This window comes from Stegodyphus dumicola, chromosome 6, assembly GCF_044657685.1.
Source record: "Stegodyphus dumicola isolate Sdum_Otavi_A_Nest chromosome 6, ASM4465768v1".
In the NCBI taxonomy this organism is placed as follows: domain Eukaryota; kingdom Metazoa; phylum Arthropoda; class Arachnida; order Araneae; family Eresidae; genus Stegodyphus; species Stegodyphus dumicola.
The window spans coordinates 33,077,893-33,104,081 of record NC_140773.1 but is presented as its reverse complement, the minus strand read 5'-3'; the positions used below and the strand labels follow the sequence as shown (position 1 = coordinate 33,104,081).

The 26,189-nt window shown below is 32.0% G+C and overlaps 1 protein-coding gene across 1 annotated transcript in view; it reads left to right on the top strand.

Moving 5' to 3' along the window:
• Window positions 1-26,189, top strand: part of LOC118199568 (uncharacterized) — a 753,888-nt gene that overhangs the window by 345,676 nt on the left and 382,023 nt on the right. Inside the window, exons 3-4 of the mRNA XM_085818213.1 lie at window positions 22,554-22,719; window positions 25,560-25,776. Of these exons, the coding sequence (XP_085674339.1) occupies window positions 22,619-22,719; window positions 25,560-25,776 (318 nt within the window). The 5' untranslated portion in view covers window positions 22,554-22,618. The remainder of the gene's footprint in view (window positions 1-22,553; window positions 22,720-25,559; window positions 25,777-26,189) is intronic.

Below are 26,189 nucleotides of genomic sequence, written 5' to 3'. Positions count from 1 at the left end.
CAAATACTACAGGTAAACCTACAACGGCTTCTGTTTCTTCAAATCAAGCTCTCGATTGATTTCAGGAAACACTGATAAATCCGCCTGCAGTCTACTGATTTGTTCACCTGTATATTGTTCTCCCCTGATTTCTAGCTTGTTGTTTTCTTAGCCTTTATCAAGTTTTTAAGACAAGATTACAGCTTCAGAGCACCTTCAAATTTATAACCTTATATTAAACCAAGATATCCATGCAACACTAAACATGTTTCTTTCTGTGATTTTTGCTTTGCTTATATATTATATTATTAAAGTACCTGCTCCAAAGTAAGCTTTTATGTCCAAAAACATAAGTAAACTTACAGTAAATAATGCCGCTCAAATTAATTTTAACTGTTCTTGAACAGTTTGCATCACTTTCATAAGTGTGTTCTAATTTTCATACCAGTATACATAGATTGTGGTTTTAAACAAGAACAGTCGAAAGTGCGAAATGGTATATAAAACCAGTGCAGGATTTACGTGTAAGCTACATAAGCTATAGCTTAAGTTAAAATATAGTATAAATATAGTATTAAAATATAGTATAGCAGACTCATATAAAATTATTTATTATATCTCAAATACTTTAGGCCTTTATCAAGTCTAAATCCGCCTCTGTATAATACTGATAACAACATTACTTGATTTAAAGATTACTTGATGTAGAGATAAAAATGTATTAATTCATTTAAAATGCATGAATTCTGGGTTAATATCGTTTGTGCTAAAGCTGTTTCAGAACCCGGCAGGAATTCTCTTTCGACTAGCAAATTTGTACGTATTTTAACGTAAATAAATTGCATAGTTTTACTTACTGTCAACGTTCACAACTCAAAAATTACAAATTAAAAATTTAGGAAAGTTTATGTATAACTAACTACCGCAATTAAATTTCGTTCATCTGCAACATTTCATCCTGAAATCATGCGCAATTCTATTCTAAATTTCCATATTTTAACCCTCTAAGCGGCAAGGCCGTATATATACGGCCTAGAATACTTTTTGTGATATCTGTAAGAACGTATATATACGTGGATATTAAAATATGCCAAAGAAATTAAGGTAATATATCAAGAGAAAACAAATCCAGGTATGGAATACCAGGAAAGTTTTTGCATTAAAATCAAAAAAAAAAATAATTTGTTTTCCTAGTAGTTTTGGGAAATTTGTGCTTTCTTAGCGAAATCCCTGGCCGCTCAGAGCGGATTATGTCATTTCAGATATTAAATGTTACTGGTTATCCTTTTCGCCAGCGAAATAAAAAACTTGGCCGCTAAATCGATACTATAGTCTGACCACTAAGTTGTGGAACAGTCCAAACGATAATTTAATACTTAACGTACCCAAACATTGACAAGTCAATTTTGATAGTCTAGAAAGCTTAGTGATAAAATAGCTGAGAACCAATTTACAGGAGCTGGCATTAAAGAACAAAATGATGGTGATCCTGGTGATCCGTAAATCCTGGTGATCTAGTAGATTTCTGACTTTGAATTAGATGTTTTTCCTCTTTACGGAGGTCTTTTATATATAAATAGAAATTCTCTAATTCAAACATACATTGGATGATATTTATATAAGGGTTTTAAATCTTGAACGCGGATTTTCGGTTGAATCATTTCTAAATCCATACTATGATATTTGTACTACTTTTGAATAAATATTTTTCAATTATGCAATTTTACGTATATGTTTACGAAATCCTGTCAAGCAACAAAAACCCAACACGCATAGCTTATGATTCATCGCAAATACTACTATATTCATATATCTTGCTCAGAATCCTTACTTAAACTGAATTAATATTTTATTCCAAATAAAAGTTTCTTTTTCTTTGCTTTCTTTTCTTTTGCCCATCAGGGGAACTGGAGTGAGAAATAAATTTCTCACGAGAACAGGAAACAGATCGAATTTCGTTTCCTGTAAGCGGTAAAAAGAAATTGTTTCGACCACAGCAGATTTTCCTTCCACGGCTTTAAAAATTGAACAGGTGAGATCCGCACCTGGGATTCGGTTTTAAGGGTTTCAAAAATGTAATGGAGTTTTGGAGATGAAGCATCTAAATTAAACGCCATGGACAACAAAAATTCAATTCGGTCTGGTTCTAGGATCATTGTTAAAAGAAGATTTTATTTTTTATTTATTATTAAAAAGAAAAACAAGATTTTGGATTTACATTATACTGCTGTTTGCAGCTGGAAGAAATTATATTTTGTGAATTTTGGCTAGAATACTATCTATTTTTAACAATGATCCTTTGGAAAGTATTTGGTTATTTTATTGCACACATATTCCAAAAACGCAACTTTATTTAAACTCTAATTATTACTCCAAAAGGGCTATTAGTGTCGAAATAGAATTTTACGTCGAATAGCTCTAAATGAGTCAAATTCAATTTTCATTCAAGTCTGTTGCCGTTCGGCAAAAATATTTAAATATTTTTCTTTCAAACTGAATCTGTCTGTTGTGGATTAACAAACTAAACTATTTTAAATAGATTTAATAGCTATTTGCAGTTCATAAGAATAATCGTTCCATAATTTTGCATCAGATTAATGTAAATAATAAAAATGCGTTTAATTTATTATCTAGCTAATTAAAAATGTTCAAACTATTCAGAGAATGACAATATGTATTTTTTATTATTTAAGTCAAATTTAGTAAATCTTTAATGAATATTTGATCAACAAACTCAGACTTGAAAACGAGCAGTGGCAACACTGTACAGAATAAATATTTTCTTATCTTCAGGACGTGAGACTTTGTATCAGAAATTATAAAGATATGCTGTTTTCAAATATTTTGTGATTTTGCTGTTGAGCTGAGTTTCATGTGAAGTAAACGCTAATAATAAAATAACAATAAATAAATAAATAAATAAACACATTTGAAAGGGTTCCAGTTTTAATGATTCACCTAAAAGTTAAGGATTTTTGCATTCTCGCTGAGCTTGCTGTCCACCAGTCTGCTGCTATAACCATTCCTGCTAACCCACTTTTTTTGTCTTTTTAGCTTTAATTTAAGAATGATTTTCTTCGTAAATACGCCATATATAATTTAACAGAAAAATTTAAAATATTTTAAAAGAAATAAGCAGCATATGTTTAAAATTAATGATGCAGTATTAATTCTTGGGATAAAAAATATTTTTCTATTTGTTTCACTTTTATCAGTTTATCACCTCAATCTTCAGTCGTCTTAGTAAGATGGTTTGCAAGTTTTGTATTTTTATTACTGATGTTTTGTGTGTTAACTTTATTTATTAAATATGACGTTCTTTGCACATATGTCATATAAATTTCAGCTAAACAGCAAAATCTCAAAATATTAAAAAAAACATATCTTTAGAATTTCCGATAGACAATCCGCCGCGTTGGGAAAAAGAATGATTTATTCTGTGCTTCTGAGTCCTTTGCTTTCAAAATGTTGAGCTTATTATTCAAAAATTTATTAAAAGTTTACAAAATATGATTTATTGAATTCGAAATGTGGGCTTCCAGGTCCATATCTTCGGGTGGAGCGCAACGTTATTCAAAATTTAATGGTTCTAAGTACCGTCGTTTTTTCACAATGTAAGGAATATACATTACATAATTGCAGATTTTTCATTATTTGATTCCTTTAAATATAGTATGGGGCGATAATATATGGTGGCAACAATTTTAAAGGTGATTCGCTGTTTATAGTTGGCGGCACAGTATCCCGTTTCGAGAATAATAGTTCGTTCTTTTTAACGCCCTTTTGGGTTTTGCTTTGTAAGCCACTTTACTAAGAAAACTGAACATGAATATGATAAGCTGATAAAAGACTAAAAAATATAGAAAAAAGTGTATGCCAACACTTAACATTGCATCAGGAATTCTAAATATATGCTGCTATTATGATGTGTGTGACTTCGCTGTTGCATTTCATATGCGGTAAGACCGACCTTTAAAATCTGATAACTTTCAGATTTTTTCTTTAGATTTCTTGTATTTTAATTCTCTACTATTTCTTTCCTTTTATTTTATTACTATTATTTACTTTCGGAACGATAAACATTAAAAATCAGTACGTCCCTTGCAGAGAATCAAATCATGGATCCCCACTCGATACCTGGATATGTTAAACATTATGCTTAAAGAGGATGATTGAATGGCTTAATTCTTACAACTTACTTCAACTTCAGTGCTAGCCGGTCTCGTGATTAGTCATGCGTTGAAAAATAACTACATCATTAACTACTTATAGACCTTAATTTCAAGTCTCATGAAAGATTTAAAATAACTGTTATTTTAAACGTCTATAAAATTCAAAACAATAACTTAGATTTTCCTATTCGTCTTGTATGTGTGCGATTGACGAGCAAATTTAAATTCTTAAATTTTGCTAATTTTATGCTTTGGTTATTAATATACACTGCTTAGATCAAGAGCAAACATAGTTTTGAATCTATTATCATATTGTTATTTGCCTGCGAACCTAGAATATAAAATTACGCGACTAAAGATTTTTCTTTTTGTGCTCTGACAATGCATTCTAGAGATCTCAATAGATTGGAAATGCATGGCACAATCGGAACTTTCAAAATCGAACAATCAAAAAATTAATATTGTTGTGTGCGTACGGGTCTATATGCGGATACGATGATGGCTTGGTAAAATGTATCTTACCAAAAGAAACACTTTGGTATGTAGTTCTGAAACTTTCCATAAAGATCCCTTCTCACTTTCACAGAGCATAAGCAGTATTTAAACTTCATAATACTAAAAGCGTTAAACACAACGTAACGCAACGCAAATCTCATCTAAAAAGCAAAGCTTACATAGAAAAATCTCAATACTCCGAACTGAAAAAATTGAGACCTGATGCTCTCTCCGAACTTGAATAGTTTTACCCCAGCCGCCAAGAAATGTCCAGTTTCTTCCATTTCTCTAAATTGCTGGAAAGCTTATATGGTTAAAGTTACACGTAAGAGCTGGATACGGTTATATTTACATATGGGAATAAATTGTAGTTATTCATTTACAGTACCAAGTACAATTATACAGGGACTGGACCAAAATGTCGCTACGTTTGGCGACTTTTGGCGATTTCTATGCAAATTTAGAGACAAAAATTTCTTTCTAAAACCATCGCTAACTTGGCTATATCTCCCCAGTTTAGAGAGATAGCCATTTACGTCATAGACTAGTTTTAAATAGACTGGCAATTGTAATCTTATTTTTCCTGTAGATCTTCGTCTCTACAGACTCTTTATCTTACATTACTTAACAGATACTACAATTTCACAGATAACTCTGCTAAAATTATTTACACATATACAAAATACGTGACATTATAACTAGTCCCAAAATTGTTTCTAATCTTTAATCATAACAGTCGCAGTATAGCAGCAATATACGAGCAGCAGCTGAAAATTTTACACAACCCTCAAACTAAATATCAACACATTTTTTAAATTAGACAAAGTGAAAATATGCAACATTTGCATGAAAGATCGTAAAAGTACATAAGACTATTCTGCATTGAAAGAATGTTTTTGTAAAACATTTCCTACGACAGTTAAATGATAATTTCGCTTTTACGAGTTTTTCAAATCTTGACTATACTTCGAGTTTTCAAATTAATGGTAACAAAGTTAGCTCCCATGTTTTAGCGATGTGACTTAAATTTATCCATCTTAGAGACTAATAAATACTGCAATATTAATTATTAAAATATTGCAGTATGAATTTTTACACTAAAATATTTCACAGGGTGCCTTTTTTTTTCATTTATTTTTAGCTGCAAGCAGTTATCTTCAAATTAGTCAAGTCTGTAAGATACTCGACTTAACAGCCGAGCACAAATTAAAATAGAAATCTATAATCACTAAAACTTTTATTTTTAGTTCTAAACTACAATCAGAGTGGCCTGATTTACAATCAGAGCTCCTGGCCTTTATGGATTTATATCGTGCGAGTGTAGTCGACTTTAACATATCAACAACTGTTTATCGCGCGAGTGCAGTCAACTTAGAACGTATTTTCTCCCTTCTTTCCTGCATACCGTCATAGTGTAACTTGGTGATAGCACACTCGGCGCATATTCGAGAGGTCCAGGTTCAAATCCCGGCGAGGTCATTTCACATTTTCCACGTCCCCTGGTTCAAAAATACCGAATAAATCGACAGTGGTGTCCGAACTAAAAAAGGTGGTGGATGATGATTCTTCAACACCAGGATTTAGCGATTGGGTCCCCTAATCCCCAGACGCCCTTTTAAAAAGAGGGAGTAGGTAAGGTATTTTCTCATTTCTTTCCGCAGGCCTTCGTGGTGTAACGATAGCACACTCGACGCGTATTGGAGAGGTCCAGGTTCGAGTCCCTGTGAGAGCATTGCACTTTTTTCAGGTACCCTACTTCAAAAATACCTAATGACTCTACAAACTGATTCCTCACTAGGTAACAGTTCAAAGGATTGTTATATATACAACTGAATATTAATACATCATACTGTTTCAGTTATCTTTACCATTGCTATTTTTACTTCCTTGTAAGAAGTAAAAAGGAAGTTTTGTAATAGCGAAAAGTTTCAGGCAGCATATTTCAACGAAAATATCCATTTTGACCGCTATCGAATGCAATTTAACGATGTTTTTGTGTGATATCTGTACGTAAGGACAGAATAAAATACTCTTTTCCTTCAAAAAAATTATAAAACTGTATAAAATTAATTCTGAAGAGAATTTTTCGTGGCGTCTGTACGAACGTATGTACGTACGTGCGTGCGTACGTACATATTTCGCATAACTCAAACTCGAGTAGCCTCAGAACGTTGAAATTTTGCATACAGGACTGCTATAATATGTAGATGTGCACCTCGTATTTTGGTTGCAATCGGCCGCACCAAACGTATATAAATATATTTATATATATATCCACTCTATTACCCGGCTCAGTAATCTCAGTTTCTTTACTCTTATATGTTTGTAAATTTTACATTTTTTGCTTTAAAAATGATTGAATTCTGTTTTTTTTATCTTCCGGTTAAGGATTTTATGCCTTTAGTAAATCTGTGTGCAATATTTTTAGAATTATCAGCAATTTTAAAGTTGTTTAATTGCCGCTAAGCCTGTTTTTAATGGCGGTCATTGATGTTTACATTTGAAACAGGAGACTAGTGGATTTGTTGCCAATCTAGAGAAACTTAGTTTCGCAACAACAAAGATAACGCATTCATTTATTATTGCCAATTAAATCATGCTTAATTCTTTCTGGAATTTTTTCGAGGAAATAAGCGTTTCAGATTTACTTCGTAAATTTTAATATAGATATTTTGAGTATTTATGTATTTTTGCCTTCTCGCGAATTGAGAACTGAATTAATTAAATGAGAAATACTCTATCGTCTGTGAAAACTTGTTTCTTTTTTGTTTTGTTTGCTTAATTTCTTTTATACATAGTTCTAGCTTTATTATAGTATTTGAATAGAACATGTGGCAACGATTAGATAATTCTTTAAATGATATACATTTTGTGCATTCTGAGTTATAATATGAATGAAATATTATTCTGTTAAGTGAACCTAGTGCCAGAGTGTCGCTATGGTAAACAAAGTGAATTTTAAAGAATGCATTTATTCTATTGTGGTTTATGTGCTGTCGGCGAAGTAGGTTTAATTCAATCTAATAAGTTTAAATAAAATTCATGAAAAATGCGTATAATTTAATATTCCGTACAAGGAAGTCAGGTGGTGTACACATCAGACTTTTTTCTTTTGCTTTCCTGTGACAGCTATAACGGATGCATTAGCTAGTAGAGTATTACAATACATCAATGCTCTCATCATTATATACGTACGATTCATTACTTTTCATGACATGATTTTTATACTAATTATATATTTACACTAAATATAAAATTTTACTTGTCACTGTCTATTATATATTAAAAATGTGCATTGAATTAGATGGACATGTGTTGAAAACAATATGTTATGCTCTAAGACCTTCTGCTACCTACAAGAATGTGCCATTAAATGTTCCATGTAATCAAATTAGGCGAGCAAATTAATGCAGAATTTCGTATTCCTAAAATAAAAAACTTATATTATAAAAACGTTATTAACTTCCAAGCAAATTACACTGCACTTGATAGACGTATCCCTTTTTTACAAGCATGTATTTGTTTAATCCTTTATTAATTAACTAAAGTATTTATCCTAATTACAAAAAATGTTTTTTTAGTATTTTAATTAGCTTTCTGTTTAAACTCTGAAGCCGAAAAACTCGTTACTTTCATCAGAAAAAAAATAACATGCAAATTGAAATGTCTAATTAGCTTTGCTATTTGAAATTTACTCGATTTGGTAAATTCTCGTTTTTCTAAAAGAAAATAGCGTTTTTGTAGATGTGTTTACGTTTTATGTTAGAGCAGATCTATACGAAATATTCAAAACTAACGTAAATACACTAAAAGATAAGATAATAAAATTTTTCCTTTATTCGCTACGATATGAATATATCCGGCTGGATATTTCTAAAGTGGAATTATTTTAATACTTCCATTTTCATTATTGAATAATATAAGCATATATTTCGCCTTTTCTGCATTTCATATAATTCTTTGTTTTCGTAATGTAGCTTCCCTTTCAAAATGAAAATCTTACGAATACTGCAATCGGATGAGATAAATCAGTAATTAATAACTCATTTTCTAATTTCAAAGTAAGAATCAATCAGATATTAAAACAATAATGCATCTGGATGACAGATGTCTTTTCTCTAGATAGAATTTCTTAAACTATGGGTCGTGACTCCAAATGGCGTTGCCAGGCTAAGCTTTGGCGGGTTCCAAAAATTTAATTCAGATGCATGGGTTTAAAAAAAAACTTAGTCCATATTTCTTCATCATCTTTATCATATTACACTCTATGGATATCGCATTTATAAAATCCTAATACTGTCCAAAGTGAGCTGTAAATTATATTTACATAGTGAAACATACTACCTAGCTCGTCATAACAGCAGTAATGTATAACGAACGTAACACCATGTTGTATATACCAATTTCATTTATTTCAGAGTCAATCTCCCCCCGCAAAGAGTACGTAACACGTTCTGCGCCATACAGATGTGCCGAGAATAAATCGGCACAACTGCGGCAACGCTTTTTCAGCATGGCCAGTTGTTTCCATTTCATAGCAACAAGTGTATACATTGCAGAAATAATACAATATCGTACTTACTTTTTTACTAGACTAAGTTTGGTATTTATTTGAATAATTCTTATGAGAGATGCTATTTGATTTATATTTTGGTATGTAGATACTTTTCACCCATGAATAAATGATCGAATTTGAATACCGAAAGTAAGGACATGCAATGCTACAAAGTCTCTTAATCAGGATCTAGTAATAAAATTAAAAAGAGACATTTAAGATGTGAAAAAGAAAATATTATTAGACATTTCTCCAATTCGGCTTTATTTTCAACAATAATGACGTTAATGAATAAGCTCTTTGTTTATTTTGAAATAACATTTTGGTTATGGACGGTACGAAGCCATCAAAATAAAGAAGCATCATTCTTACGTCAATAAATCAATAGAATATTCTAAACGATTGTTAAAATCTGACTAAAAATTGCTGACTGTAAGCGACTGTTATTTACTCGCATCGTACGAAGTTTAATACTTAATTGCTAAAAATAAAAAGCCATACGCTCTTGGAGAAAATCTTGTATTACCTGTTGCTATTAAAATAAGTAGAAATACTTCACGGAAATAAATACAGCAATGGAGTTCGAAAACTTCCTTTGCCAAACAACACTACGGCCAATAGAACTTCTGAAATTAGCAGACAGGTTCGAGCAATTTATTACTGGATTTATAGAAAGTCCAATATTTATGATTTAATTTGACGAAATAATTGATAATTAAAAAATTACTCAGTTGTCAGTTTACTATGTAGATTTATTTATTTTTTATGCTGGAGACTTGAAAACTGAGCAATGCCCTCGCCGGTATTTGAACCTTGACCTCTCGAAGACGCGCCGAGTGTGCTACCGTTACACCACAAAGGCATGCCTTAAGAAGGGAGAAAATACCATATAATGACAGATACATTTATAAAGGAAGCACCAATAAAGAGTTGTTATTTTGTCATCCTTTTCTAGAAACACGCAATAAAGGAACACAGATACACTAAAGTTCAAGTTTTAAAACTGAATGGTTAGAGTAGATATAATGCAATGGCGTAGGTTCAGATAGTGCAAAAGGACTATAACCTACAAAAATATTGCTTTTGTATAAATTTCTTAAAGCTATTTGTAATGAATGATGCAACTTTTATACTCTGTCTGATCCATCGAGAAACCTTTGAAGCAAAAACACTAGCAATGGAATTGAGCGATGCGTTTCAGAAGCAGATAAAACTGTAAACTTTATTAAACGTCTTGCCCTTAGCAGCTGTTTATTTCAGAGCTCTTTAAGTGCAAACAAAAAATTATTATTGCAAGCAAATGTAACGCAGATGTCAAGAGGAAAAGGTTTAAAAAGTTTGTTGTTATTAGAAGACGAAATTATTATATTTTTAACCAAACAAATATATGATTTTGCTGTGCTTTTTCAGAATGACTTACGGCTATCAAAGGCGTGCTATTTGTCGGAATTTTTGAGAATTTAAACGATCTCAACTTGTCTCTTTAGGATGAATTTACAATATACTTACTTCGAAGTGTTTTCAACTATCTACAATTTTAAAATTGAAAAAAATTAAGTATAATATTTTAAATGAAAAGATTACTATAAATCAGTTAAAAATCCTAGAAACACAGTCATATTTTATATCTAATGATGATTCCAAAAATTTTGGATTCAAAAAACATTTTTAAGTGACGTTAATGAGACTAATCGTCTGCCATATAAAACCTCAAAGGAATCCGTTGAACTATCAAGTGACTCATTAAATCTGAAGTTCCCACAAAAATCCTTGACTGAATTCTGGATTTGATGCTATAAATGAATTTCCCGTAATTTATGCAAGGGCATTAAATGTTGTCATGCCGCTTATAATCATGTGAAAAGAATTTTCCAATTTACATTAAATTCTTTTCTTCTAGCTTTATAACTTTTAATTTCAAATATTTATTCGGCGCTGAAAAAAGTTGTAAGCAATTTACATCTAGCAGTATCAAATATTTCACCAAGATTTAATTTGTTTATTCAGCAAATACCAAGCATGTTCGTCTCATTAAAGCTAGATTTTATTTCGTTTATTTTTATATATTTGAAACAAACTCTAAACAGCTGTTTTTTGTATGTGTATTGTTTACGAAAGAAATAAAATTATTTACGGAAGAACTTTCTTCCCATTTTTTATATTTACTTTTCAGGATAGCAAAAAACATCAGTCGTAAGAATATGGTCATTAATGAGAACAGTTTAAGAAGCCCTTTCTAAACAGAAAATTTAATACTGAAAATTTAGAGCTGTGTAAATTATATTAAATACAGTATTTATCCATGTACAACTTCATTACACTTTGCTCTACTTATATTATATCAATCTCAATCTGTTTATTTTATGGATAAACGCATCATCATTCTTTACTGCTCAAACGTAATTAATCTTTATTGTGTTCATAATATACGGTATGACAGATGATTGGATTATTGTATGAATATATGAATTATTCTTTGATATTTATGAAAGGACATTTAATCTTCTAACAACGGATGCCAATATTAATCCAAAAGAAAACTTCATATATCTTTGATGGTTTTCCAGTTCTCATTTTCTTTACAATCAGTCAAAATAAATCCTGCCATCGTTAGTACAGTTATCAAAACCAAAATAAGGGTTATAATAAAGTTTCAAAATTAAAAACAATATATACGAAATATATTTCTAAAATATTTTTTTCAAAGGTTTAAATGTATAATCTCTTTTGCAAGGTATACTATATCATTGATGATTACACAGTACATTTTACTGTAAGTTGAGATCAAATTACAGCTCTAAACATCATCAGTTGGAATGGACATCAAATGGACTTGGAAAATTACAAATCGACGTAACTTGGCAAGTGAACGTATGTGTTTTCATGAAGTCTAGACTACTGTTCTCTGTTTTTGTTCGTTTCATTTATCGTGTAATATGTAATGTTTTAGGTAACTTACTTTTGTAAGGCCCGTGTCATAAATTTGTGGTGCACGGGGAGATTGTATATGTTCAAAATTAAAAAAAAGGATACAATATTAGAGAAAATTTTAAACCAATACTATGACTACATAGGCTACACATGACTACATATACCCTGACAAAACAGGGGAAATTTTCAATCAATGAAATTGTGGTAAAAGCATTAACTGTTCTGTTCTCTCTCTGGTACGTCTGATAGAATACTTTCCCTGCTTATTGTACAACTGCTTTAAATTATAATATTTTAGGCACTTTTAGAAACATAAATTAACTCATTGCAGTAAAACAGCTCTTCAAAAGGAATGCACTTGAAATGTGCTGTAGCAAATCTTCTTCAGAACGATAAAACAAACTTGCTGCAGGCTAGGCCATTTTTGGAACAAGAGAAACACCGTTTGCCATAAATGTTAATTTCAAATGAGTATTTCTATTCTAAAATGAAAAAAAAAATTCTCAGTGACTTTCTGTTTCTCAAACTATATAAGTAAAAAAAAATAAACATGGATTAATGGTTTAGCTGAAGAGAAAAATCAAATTTCTGTTCGAAATGCATTTATTAAACATTTTACTCAGATTATTTACATTATGCTCAATTATTAAGGTTTTTATTAATATGTATACAAAATATTCATTACAACTATTTTATCCACAATGTATTGTAATATGTTGTGTCGAACCTGAGTGCTAGTTATATAACTAAACATTATCTTATGTCGATCAGCATACATCCGTTACATAATAGTTATCCTCGCGACGGAAAATTAATATTCATTTCTTATAACTATAATCAGAATTGAAATATCTTGCACATGATTTAAAAGAATCTGATGTGTACACCACATGACTTCCTTGTACGGAATATTAAATTATACGCACTTTCTTGCATTTCATTTAAACATATTAGATTGAATATTATTATTAATGAATTAAACCTACTTCGCCGACAGCGCGTGAACCACAATAGAATAAATGCATTCTTTAAAGTTCACTTTGTTTACCATAGCGACATTCTGGCGCTAAGTTTACTTAACAGTATTATATTTCGTTCAAATTATAACTCAGAATGCACAAAATTTATATCATTTAAAGAATTATCTAATCGTTGCCACATGTTCTATTCAAATACTATAATAAAGCTAGAACTATGTATAAAACAAATTAAGCAAACAAAACAAAAAAGAAACAGTTTTTCACAGACGATTGAGTATTTTTCATTCAATTAATTCAGTTTTCACTTCGCGACAAGGCAAAAATACATAAAAACTCAAAATATCTGTATTAAAAATTACGAAGTAAATCTTAAACGCTATTTCCTCGAAAAAACTCCAGAAAGGATTAAGCATGATTTAAATAATAAAAGAAGGCGTTATCTTTGTTGTTGCGAAGCTAAGTGTCTCTAGATTGGCAACAAATCCGCTATCCTGCTGTTTCAAATGTAAACAACAGCAATGGCCGCCATCAAAAACATTATTAGGTTTAGCGGCACTTCAACAATTTTAAAATTGTTGATAATTCTAAAAATATTGCATACAGATTTACTAAAGGCATAAACCCCTTAACCGGGAAATAAGAACAACATAATTCAATCATTTTTAAAGCAAAAAATGTACAATTTACAAACGTATAAGAGTAAAGAAACTAAGATCACTGAGCCGGGTAACAGAGTGGATATATATATAAATATATTCATATACGTTTGGTGCGGCCGATTGCAACCAAAATACGAGGTGCGCATTTACATGTTATAGCAGTCCTATATACAAAATTTCAACGTTCTGAGGCTACTCGTTTTTGAGTTATGCGAGATACGTACGTACGCACGTACGTACATATACGTTCGTACAGACGCCACGAAAAATTCTCTTCAGAATTCATTTTAAAGCAGTTTTGTAATTTTTTTGGAGGAAAAGAGTCTTTTATTGTGTCCTTACATACAGATATCACGGAAATACATCGTTAAATTGCACTTGAAAGAGGTCAAAATGAGATATTCTCGTTGAATTATGCCGCCTGAAACTTTTCGCGATTACAATACTTCCTTTTTACTTCGTACAAGGAAGTAAAAAGCATCAAATATAACCTGCTGTTACAAAATCTTCTTGTTCTTCCTTTATTTCAGTGCACATCAAATATTTTTATTAAAAATTTCAAATTAATTCAGTACAAATTGCATGCTTTATCAAAAGTAGCAGTTACTTTTTACATTGTAAATATATTATTTTATCGCTAAAAATGAAGCTTTTAGTTGTTCATTTTAGAAATTAAGTATTAGGCTTAAGTTTCATCACCTGAGGCCTGTTAAAATTTATAACTTTGTTCCTTTAATTTATCCCATACATGTAAAATATTAAATTTTTGAAAGTCTGAAAAATGTGTGAAACCCTATAAAATATTTTTTTTTTTTATAAATTAGTAGATTATTTTTAAAAGCGTAGTTTTTAAAATAGTCTTACTGAAAATAGTGATGTAACACATTAAAATATCTCCTGCTTTATATCTAGTTTATATATGATTCATTATGAAAATGCTGGGAATAAAATGGTATAAACTTCAGACCACAACTGAAACATCTAAAACGTCTTTAGCATTCAAACTGTTCCGGTGGATCTTTAATCCGTCACATGTGTTTCTGGTAACTGCCGTTGTGAGGCTGATGCTTTTTAGCCGAATTTCGCTCGCTGTAGATTTAGTAACACTCCTTCTATAAAGAATTTTTGGTTTTGTTCTTTCCCTCTTAGACACTGTTCAAAACTCTTTGTCCTGAGTCCTGGCTAAAGCTGAAAGTGGCAGAATTTCTTTAACTTCAAATTAACAAAACTCCTTAGAGGCTTGTAAATAAGTGAGTGTTCCTCGGGTTAAAAGAAATACTGGGCTTAAACAAGGCTTAGTTTTCCTTCTCTAACGCTAGCTAATAGAAACTAGAATACCAACATCTGTATTCTATTGCTTTCAAAATTTTCTCGTTGGGATGCATTCATTAAGTTTGCAGGAAGTTCCCAGAAAATTCTATAAAAAACGTCCTTGAATTATCGGATATGTTCATTGTCTGAATAGAAAAGGGAATGCTAGTTATAAGCTAAATAAGAATAAAGGAAGGGTTGATTATGCTTGTAACTGTTAAGTGTAAGATCATCTTAATTGACAAAGTGTAATATTTCTGCTGGCTAGAATCGTAAATTTTCAATTTGAAAAGATCAATGGAAGAATCCTGTTACAATTTGTTGACAGCATAACTTGTAATATGACGAAAATGTCTAAGCGAATAAAATTAAGCTGAAAGAAAGGGATGAATTATGAAGAAGATGGTTATGTTCATGACAACTGCAGGCAAATAAAAGCTGGATTTAGAGCGGGAAATTCCCAAACAGCACTATGTTATTTACTTAAACGAATAACTAAAACTGATGAAGATCTAATACAAAAAATTCAGATGTCTCAAGGAAGTGCACAAGGTAAAGACGGAGAGCAATTTCAACAAGGGATCTGTTCCAAAAAAGGAAATGTGTTTTAATATCTTGTTTCAAGATATAAGACTAAAACATGTTTCTTTCCTAGAACTCTCTATGTCACAACTGCTGTGAAAGTTGGTAAAATGATAGAAAAGAACTGTTTTTCAACTGATGAATAGCTCACAAGATGGAATAATCGAAATAACTTTGTTCTTCAGACATTGCACAGCGAGAAACGAGAGACATGTCATCATGTTTCCTGTAACTGCATAAAAGACGCTTTACCTAAGCTGCTAAAGGAATAAATAATACGAAAACTTATTATACAGATGAACGTGGCCGTTTCATAAATCATTGCTACATTAAACGTGAAAAAGTAGCTTGTTTTAATAAACTGGAAGATCAAGTTACTATGTTATTAACATGCAATAATTAAGAAATAATTTATTATTAAAAGTAAAACACGAGGTTTGAAAGGAGCCAAGGAATTACCTCTAATTTGCATTCCAACAACAGGAGCTTACGGATGACAAACCATATTTTTACTGTTTCTTTCAAAATCGGTAAAACAAAATTTGAAAAAAAATTAAAAAAGCGTAAATGCTAAATAACGTTGCTGCATGCCCCCCGCCTCGAATCTCGTTCTGAAAATATTAAATTTGATGAAATACAACTTCTGCCGTTCAATGTTTTACTAACGTATTATAAAAGCTTTCATGCGTTAGTATAGAAAAGATGACATTCAAAGAAGGATATTTAAAAGAAAGAAGATAGAGAGATTGATTCTTGTGAAAATGCGAGCATTTTGATGAAGATAACTAAGTCGATATCTTTATCAAAAACTATGCATATTATATTCAATGCGTGGGGAAGTCTCGAAAAACATATATAAAAGTGCTTTCAGAAATATAGTTTTCACTTGAACAAGCCTCAGAGTATCTATATGCTATTGCTAAAGCTTCTGACTTCAGTGATGGTCCTATGAAATTTTATTTTTATAATACATTGCATTGGATAAAAACAAATATAAAAGTTGAGAGTGAAAATGATACAGAAGCATAAGCAGACATGCTAATCTGAATCGAATGTAGAAGAGTAATCCAAATTTTACCACTTCTTTTAAAGTGAAAGTTGGTGATTAGGAAAGGATGAATAATAAGGGACAAACACGGATATTACAGTTCCTCGTGAAAGTTTAAAATTTCATGAAGTTCGTAATTATAAAAAAATTTTCATAAGGAAATTAAAAATAAATTTCAAAACTTTGTAAATAGATTAATTATTAGATGTACTGCTATTTACTATCTCACTAGATGTGTTTAAAACTCGTATCATAATTTGAAATGCTCTATCACTTTCCATTAAAATCCATTACTTAATAAACTTACTGGGACGGATATGCTTTAAATAAGCGGTGAGTATCGTACTAACACTGAACTTAAACGCCTCTTCTTGATTTTGTTGCATTAAAGAAAAAATACAGACGATTTATAAACGGAACAATCTCAGAGACGCAACATGACTAGTTAAAAGCTTAAAATCATCAAATAGAAGAGTTACGTAATGTAAAGTATTTTAGTCAGAGAACAAGTTTATGTGCGAAGAAGCACTGAGCTGATTGTAATTATAATGATTGCAGTTTTGTGCGCATGAATAATGAACACATGCTGAAATGATAAACAATTATTAGCGAAGAAAACTATTGGACTATTTCTGTTATTAATTAGTCCTGGAACGCACAAATCTCTTCGAAGCTCGACTTTCTCCTATTACTGCCATGCAAATAGTAATGTAAATATACGTATGCAACGTTTTGAAGGGATAAGTGAACTTTATTTGAAGATAGAATGCAGCAAACCTAAAGGCACTTTATATTTGTTAATCTATTTTTGCAAATGTTATTGACGCAAAGCGTTGTTTATGAGTCTGTCTTCGGTCTCAGGGTTATGAACGGTTTCGAAAATGTCATAACGTGTTATATTTTTCACATGCTTGATTCTCCCTGAAAGTTTCGTGATGATTGTTGTCTGAAAGTCCTATAGTTTTCTTGATGGCAACAGCTTTTGATATTTTAACTAGCCTAGCTCCGTTTACATTCATGTGATTATTCTCCCAATGCACTTATGTACTTCTGTGTATTCAGTCGCTGACTCAAAAGTATTTTCCCCAACCAATGAGACTAATCATGTGATTTTAGTGGCCAAAGAAGCAATGAGGCCTTTTTGATTCTGAAACAAAATGCTTTGGTAATGCAGAAGTGACGTTATTCTGCTGGAACATTCCCCCAAAAATGTTGGAAGTATAAAACTGCGATTGGTTGTAGAACGTTATTGACGTATCAAGTACATTTTAAAGTGGCTAGAATTCTTGAGGCGTTTATCTGCTGTTATAAACAATAAGATCCCACACTAAAATATGCATTTTAGCACACTATCGACTGTCAAGACATATATGGCCACATTTTCTTCCTAAAAGATTGTGATTCTTAAGATGATAGATGACACCGGAGAACATGTTATCGCCCGCCATTGCTAAGCTAATATTTCGATGAGGCAGAGCTATCAACAAATGACATCCTGCTGAGTTGATGATCCTTTCTTGGCGTTGTTCACATATAATGTCTAGAAATTTCATTTCACTTTTTACGCTATTTTCCAAACTAGTTAGCTTCTGCAGGATAATCACTGATAGAAACATTGCCTCCTCTCGTGCTATCAATTTGTCTTCCGTTGCATGTCCGGCTATCAGTGCCACTCATATGCATATGTGGTTGCTTAAAAGATGTAAAGGTGCTGCTGAATAAGGATTTTAATTCCTGTTTACTCACAACGCACTTACATTTAATCATACAATTTATTTACAAGGCGGGTACGTTTCAAGCTGTTAGTATTTGCTTTGGCAAATTTATACAGCAGTAAAACTGAAACCGTAATTATTTTCTCTGATTGTCTAATTTACATATGAAAAATAAAGACTGCTACGAGTGAAGCTACGTTGAGTCTAGATGTTCTTTTTATGACTAGTACTACATACACATACGTCGTTTAAGGTAAATTAGTATTTTTCTTTTAAATAGAATGATAATATAAATATTAAGAAACATCAATACGTTGCACAAAAGTTACATATATCGTGTTACTAAGAACTTGTATTGACTTCTGATGACGAAACATTCTGCTTTGCAATGGAATAAAACTTACGAAAATATTTTAAAGGAAATGAAAGGGAAATTCCATATCATTTGTTTTAAGATTTTTTCTGTAGAATTCCATTTAGGAGAAATTCACTGTTTGATTTAAATATCTTCCATCTAAAACATTTTCACATTGAATGAATCTTTATTAAGAGAAAAAAGTTAGTATTTATTAATTCTTAACAAATCTTGTTATGTGTAAAATATACATTTATTTACATTTATTTCGTTTCAATTAATTTTTTCTCCGCTTGCGATATTCTCTGCTTCCACTTATCATTCTTCCAAAGCCTTGCTTTCATCCATTCAGAACCTCGCGTTTTGCAAAAATGGAAAGCAAAATTGCTGGAAATACATTTTACTGCCCTTAAATTCGTGGGTAATTACCGTGAAATGAGTTTTCCTCAGTAATAAGAGGAATTGAGGCAACCGAAACGATTTCAATTTCTCGCATGATATATTATTTTATGCGAAATAAAATAGTAATATCTACAAGCTCTTATTTGCGTAAAATTTTTAAATTCACTATAATTCATACCTCTTTTTTAAATTCATTTCTTCTTTTCTTTATGACATAAAATTCCAATAACTTATAAAAACGTGAGACGAAAACAGATTTTCAGGAATCTTCTCGTTTAGCAAATTTTTATGGTCTTCAATATTTATATGAGCAAACTGCTAACGACTACCCATTTCTTAAAAGTCGGATCTAATTAATAAGTAAAGTGACAGCTAAAGAAATGCAGTCGTCATTAGAAGGAGCAGTGTTTAAAAATAGATTAGATTACATATATTTAAGGACCGTATTTTTTAAAGAACGGAAGGCAATGAAATATGCAAGTGATTGCGTTGCAGACGATCTATCAAACAAATCGCTTGACCTCAAATAACAGAATTGTTTCTGCATTCTACAAAAGCGCTTAGATCCGTTCGATAAGGGGTATTAAATTAAAATGCTGGTATTTGAGAGTTTTTATTTAAGTCCTTTTACAAAATGAATTAGTAAGTTAATATTTGATACCTTTATTCCAGCCTTTTAAATGTCTGCTAGCGAATGATTTTTCGAAAACAAGCAACAGAAGTGAAAGAAGAAAATATTTGAATGTGCATAAGTTACGTACCTTCCAACCACAGGGAAGTGAAATGTATTTCTCATTTTTACCTAATTGCAATCTATTTTGCGAAAACACTTAAACTCTTCCCTCAGGTGTAACTGTCAAGTTGAACATCTACCTAATTATTATCTTTGTTTTGATGTAATTTAGTAAATAACGGATGGCAACAGTTGGGGTTTTTTACATTTATGTTTTTTGAACTCGTTTCTTTTGTTAAAAAAGGAGAAAAATGGCTTTGAGCTGCTGCTTTTCATGTGTATTTGAGAATTAATGAATATTATCTCACGCCATTTTATGTTCAGAGTGTTGTTTGAGATGTCAAAGCTAAAGCTGTCACTTATTGGATTTGTAAATAAAACTGTAAAAATAAACTGTTTAGGTTGTCACAAGATGTTCTATTCAATAACTGATTACACCCATTTCCATCACTATTCTTCTGCTATAGGAAGAAGTGACCTATTTGTATAATTAACTGTTCAAAGAATCTTTTCTAATTGTGTTTTCGTTGAACGAAAAAAAAAAACAAGTTTTTTCCCAGTGCGGAAAATTTATCAGTTTCATTTTCTTAATTAATTACCTGTCAGCATCTAAACTTTAAATGTCATCAGAGTCATGTCTGAAAACTTTGTAAATAATATAACAGTTGAAACCGAGCAATTAATCACTGAAAAATTGCTACGGGGTTGTCAGTGTTCATCTACCTAGCAACTCTATAACAGTTCTAAGGGATTATTTATTTAGCGCCATAACGTAAAAGATGTACAATTACACTAAAATTTCTCTTTTCCCAAATTTTCGTTTTGCGTGACACTGGTTAAGACGGCTTCGTGTATTTAACAGCAGAGAATGCCATATGGCAAAGTGTTTAATAATAACATGAAAATTTGTGTAGGTTATGTAACGCTGTATATTTTATGTTGTTAATAAGTTATGTAATGGTGTTAAGTTGCCAAGCTATGTCCTTGTCATGTCGCTATGCTGTGCTATGTTATAAAGCTATACTATGACTACATGCTATGATATGTTCAATCGCTTTTGTCTACGCTATGCTATGCTTTTGTCTATGCTATGCTGTACAGGTCATGTTATGCTGTTTATTTATTTATTTTTTTTGTTTATAAAATTTTGTTGTTAATATATATGCCACCATGCTATGTTCATATGCAGGAATATGTTTTGTATGCCGTGTAGGTTATATGACGCTGTGTATTTTATGTTGAAAATCTGTGACGTCAATATGTTATGTCGCAATACTATGCAGGTTATGTCTATGAGATGCTATAGTATGTTGATACGCTATGTCCACCTTTCGTGTAGTTAAGTTACGTTGTGTAGTTAATTCTGTAAATATGTAATCATTATGTTATGCTATGTCATATCACGTTGCAATGCTGTGTCATGTTATGTCTACGCTACGCTATGTTAGGTTATCTTTTTAATAAATGCTTTGGTAATATACAGAAATTCGTCAATGCTTGTAATTGTGGAAAAAGGATAATTTCCTACTTCTACTTTTTTTTTAGTGACTGAATTATAGTATACTATATCACATTAGATTCAACATTTTGAAACATCGCAAGTAAAATTTATGATAAAAGTGATTCGACATTCTAGAATTTTTTTGATAATTGTGATATGCCCTATACATCCTAAGAGCTAATATCAGATAAACTTGATGTAGTGCGATATTTAGCTATAGTATTTTCTAACAATTAAAACTTTTCATAGATCCTTCTATGCCGCATAATACTACTGTGTGAATACTAAAAAGGGATGTAATCATATTTTAAAAAAAATATGAAAGGTTTCAAATTTTAAATTATGTCCAAAGGGGCGTTTTTTAACATTTTGTGTGTTATCTTTATTTTTAAAATATCATGTTCTTCGCACTTAAACCATAAAATTCAGTTCAAGAGCAATATTGTAAAATAATTTTAAATTCAGCCTATCTTTAGAATTTCCGATACACAGTTTCACGCGCTGGAGATATTTTTTTACAGCATTTCCATTGCTCGCTTTGAAATCCTTGAATATATTAATCAGAAATTCGTTAAAGCTTTATGAAATATCATATCGATAATAAAACAAATTCCAAATTTCAAATTTGGGCTTCCAGATGCCTATATTCGCAGTAGGATTACATCATTCAAACTTGGATGGCTCTAGGTACCGTTTTTTATCAGAATGCGAGACACATACATACATTTATACAGAATTTTCGTTATTTATTTTCTTTAAATGTAATGCAGGACTTTAACATTTGGTGGCAGCAGTTTGAAAGTGAAACGGACATTCAGAGTGATTCGACGCAAAATCGCAAAACGAAAACAATAGTCCGTCAGGGACAAAGCCCCTTTAGACTAAACACCCGTTGCCTGACAGACCACTTGCATTTACTGTATTTGATAAATATGCCTAGCTTAGATTAAACATATATATTTGTTTTAGTAGTCATAACTGCTGTGGAAGGACAGTCTATCTCACCTCACAAATAGCACTTTCTTTGCACTTTCTTTTGAAGTTCACTTAGGTCAATACTTTTTGATGCATTATTACGTCAAAAATGTACGTCAGTCATTTTAATGTAAAACATATTATCTCCTTTCTTTCTTAGGTTTCCTTTAAAGATGCAATCTGAGACGAAATGAAAACATTTTTTATGTAAAATTTGAAGCAGAAATGTCCCTTTTAAGCCACCGTCCGTACAGTTACCTGGATAATGACGACGACAGATTTCTACATAGAAGACACAAGAAGATTCACAGGAAAAAGTTACACAGGTAAGTGTAAACTTCTAAAACTTTGTCGACAAGAGCTTAGTTTTAGTTTGAATAAAGGGAATTTATAACGATAAAAGCCGTTTATGATCCCTAGAGCATTCCTTTGTGTTATGCACGGTTTCAATCATTTCAGATCATCATATGTTTAAATAATTCTCTGTATTTCTAGTTGAAATGTATAATGCTATGCTCCTAAAAATATATATATATAATCCTAAAAATATACTCCTAAAATAAAATTTTATCGTAAATCTAATATTTAAGATTATGGCAAGAATTATAATTTTACGAAGTCTTTATTCGAACGCCTAACTCAAAATGCATTTTTATCGCAAACACAAAACATCGATCTGAGTGTGCATAGATTATGAAAACCTGCAGTAGGAAAAAACATACAGAAAATCAACATAGAACTCGTGTGCAAAATTAAGAACATTTGCACATTATATCGAATTTCGGAAAAATTATTTAATGAAATTTGGTATGAATATACATTTATAACAAAGAAAGAGATGTGCCACTCAACAATCATTTTATATATACGCATGATTATCAGTTTCATTCAGGGTGCAGAGACGTATAAAATCCACATTGTGTTATCGAACTTAAAATGTGTCTAACATGGTATATACTCCCCTCTCGCAGTCAAATAAGTCGCGCAGTTTGACGGTATACTGGACAAGAGGCAGTTGAGGAGCCCCTGTAGCAGACGACACCACTCCTGCAGCAAGGCAGTTTTTCACTCTGGGATCGTTTTCGAAAGGAGGTCCCAAGAAGCGTCCCAGTAATGTTCTGAGGGATTAAGGTTACGAGATCTGGCTGTCTTATCCATGCGACGAATATCCTCATTTTCCAAGTAATCGTCGACTAGCTGAACCGTATGTGGACGAGCGTTGTCATCCATTAACGGTAACGTAGAACCAACTGCCCATCTGAAACGTCGAAGATAGGTCTTATCTCCTCTCTGTAACTCATAGCAATCAGGATCCTTTGTCAAACACATGAAGTGGTGAGTGAACAACCAACATACTGCCTACATAAACCATCACACTTCCTCCACCGTAATGATCATTTTCTCTGATGAGGGATTGATGGTATCATTTTCCAGATTCTTTTAAGTTACAGTTACGCTGAAAATCAGTGTCCAGGATGAATCTGAACTCATCTGTAAAACGCAATGTGTTCCAATGTAGTCTGATCCAAAGCACATGTTCTCTTCAACATGCTAAATGCGCTCTCATCTATGCTGCAGTTCGCGAGACACACACAGCATTTTGTCTTCTGCCATACAGCCCTATCTCGTGATGCTTTAAGGCAGCTGTAGATCGTGGAACGCGGGTTCCAAATGCAGTATTAAGCTCATGTGAGAGCTGTGAATCTGTAGCGGTCATGTGTCGCCGCGCATAAAGTGCACATGAATTCATCATCTGTTTCCCCAAATTTCAGACGAAACTGGATATTACATTGAATTCTGAAGCTACCTGAGCTTGTGTTTTGCTTGCGTTCAATCTACACACAATTCTCCATTTCATTCTATCATCCATACGTTCGTGATTCCTCATTTTACCTGATACCTTTGAAAATTTACCCAACTTTTGGGAGAAATACGAGGCACAAATCGAAGGCGTACGAGGCGTACGAGAAGAAGTACAAGGCGTAGAAGGCGTACGAGGCACAAATCGCCGAAAATCTCTCGCATGCTTATATCCCATTCCATAGTCCCAGCTAGTCCAAACTCCGCAAGCAAGCACATCTGCGTATCTGTGCGCTTATGTGTTCACTGTGAATATTTTTATAATTCTTCGGCATCATAATTAATACATTGATTTCGGAGTTTTCATGTAAAAGAGGCTCATCTGGTTTCGATACGTTTTCGTTAAAATAGACATAATTTGCACATTACCTTAATTTTACACGCGAGTGTTTGCACGTATATGTGCATGTGTGAGTGTATCTTCATCAGCCCAACACAACACGAATGACTATGTAAATACAAATTGACGCAGATTTTTATGTAGTTTATTAAAGTTTTAAATTTAGCAAATTTGGATCACTAAACAGGTTGATGCATTATAAGGTACTCCTCCCGCCTTCTTGGCATGCCTTCGTTATTAATGTGTCTTAATATCATAAAGATATAATTTTACAATCTTAAATAACCTCTACGGTATGATGTTTAACCTTTAACAAAGTATAAAGAGCGTAAAGGAAAAATAAACACCTAAAAAAAGCATGCTTTACAAATAATACAGAAATGAAACGTCTCAATCAGCAGACCTCTACAGTCAGCAGATTCATTTGTCTATGACATCCCTCTGGTTAACACTATCTTCCATTCACCAACCGGATTTGAATGCCCGTCCAGTCTCAAATATCACATGCCTTCTTCACAACCACTCTTCTCTCTCAATGTACAACTTTCAGCTACTGCGATAACAAAGCGATAACTTTCTATGAAAATATTGCGGGAAAAAAAGCTATATTAATAAGTCAGGGAAAACGCAACATATAACCGTAAGTTATGTGTTATATAAATTTAATATTTTACATTATGAATAGAAACATTTTAATATGAATTGGAATGATTCGGTACAGAGATAAAAAGACGAATAAATATAAATTACATGTAATTAAGAAATTTGTAAACGGTGCTCCAGTGTGAACAGTTTTCATAATTTCTTCAGGTCTCCTTTATTCAACTAAATATTTTATGAGAAACTGAGTCATATTAAGCAACTGCTATTCAATGTAAAGCTGAGCGTATTTGAATGAGAAACTTTAAAACTTAAGTTTTTCAAAGCAACTGACAGCAATATTTATAATTTCATTTTCTCTTGTAGGTGTCTCTTGGGGACGGTAGTGGTCCTGAGTCTTCTGCTAACGGCTGTAGTGATAGCAGCCATACAAGTCGCACTTTTTAGTTCTCGATCCCCTCCAGATGATCAGTCATCACTAGTGCGTAGGGAATCCTCAGCTGCATTTGAAGACGCCCTGGTGGTCCGCACAAATTGTGGAGAATACATAGGAACCATAGAAGATGGAGCGTTTGTTTTCAAGGTAACTATGCAAATCATTTAATGTCTTAATTAATGAGGAAGACGGTGATGTTTTAATTATTTCAGTTTATTATTGCTTTTGTAAAGCCTAATTTCATTCATAAACTATACACATGTTTAACCTTACTCTACTAGAGTAAACTTTCTGGCTTTGTCTTTTAAAACATCAAAAGTATTAATATAATGAAACAAGAGTACAATCAAGCAAACTATTCATTGCTTGACTGCAAGAATAAATCAAATGTTCAAGTAAATAGTAAATCAAATACCTGACAGCCCGGTTCCTGAAGCATCTCTGCGCATCTCTCATCCAAGCATCTCTCATCCTGAAGCGGTTCCTGATAACATCTCTAAGTGCAAATACTAGCAAAATCCAGAAATGGCACTCACCGATGCTTGCAATGTCGCATCATA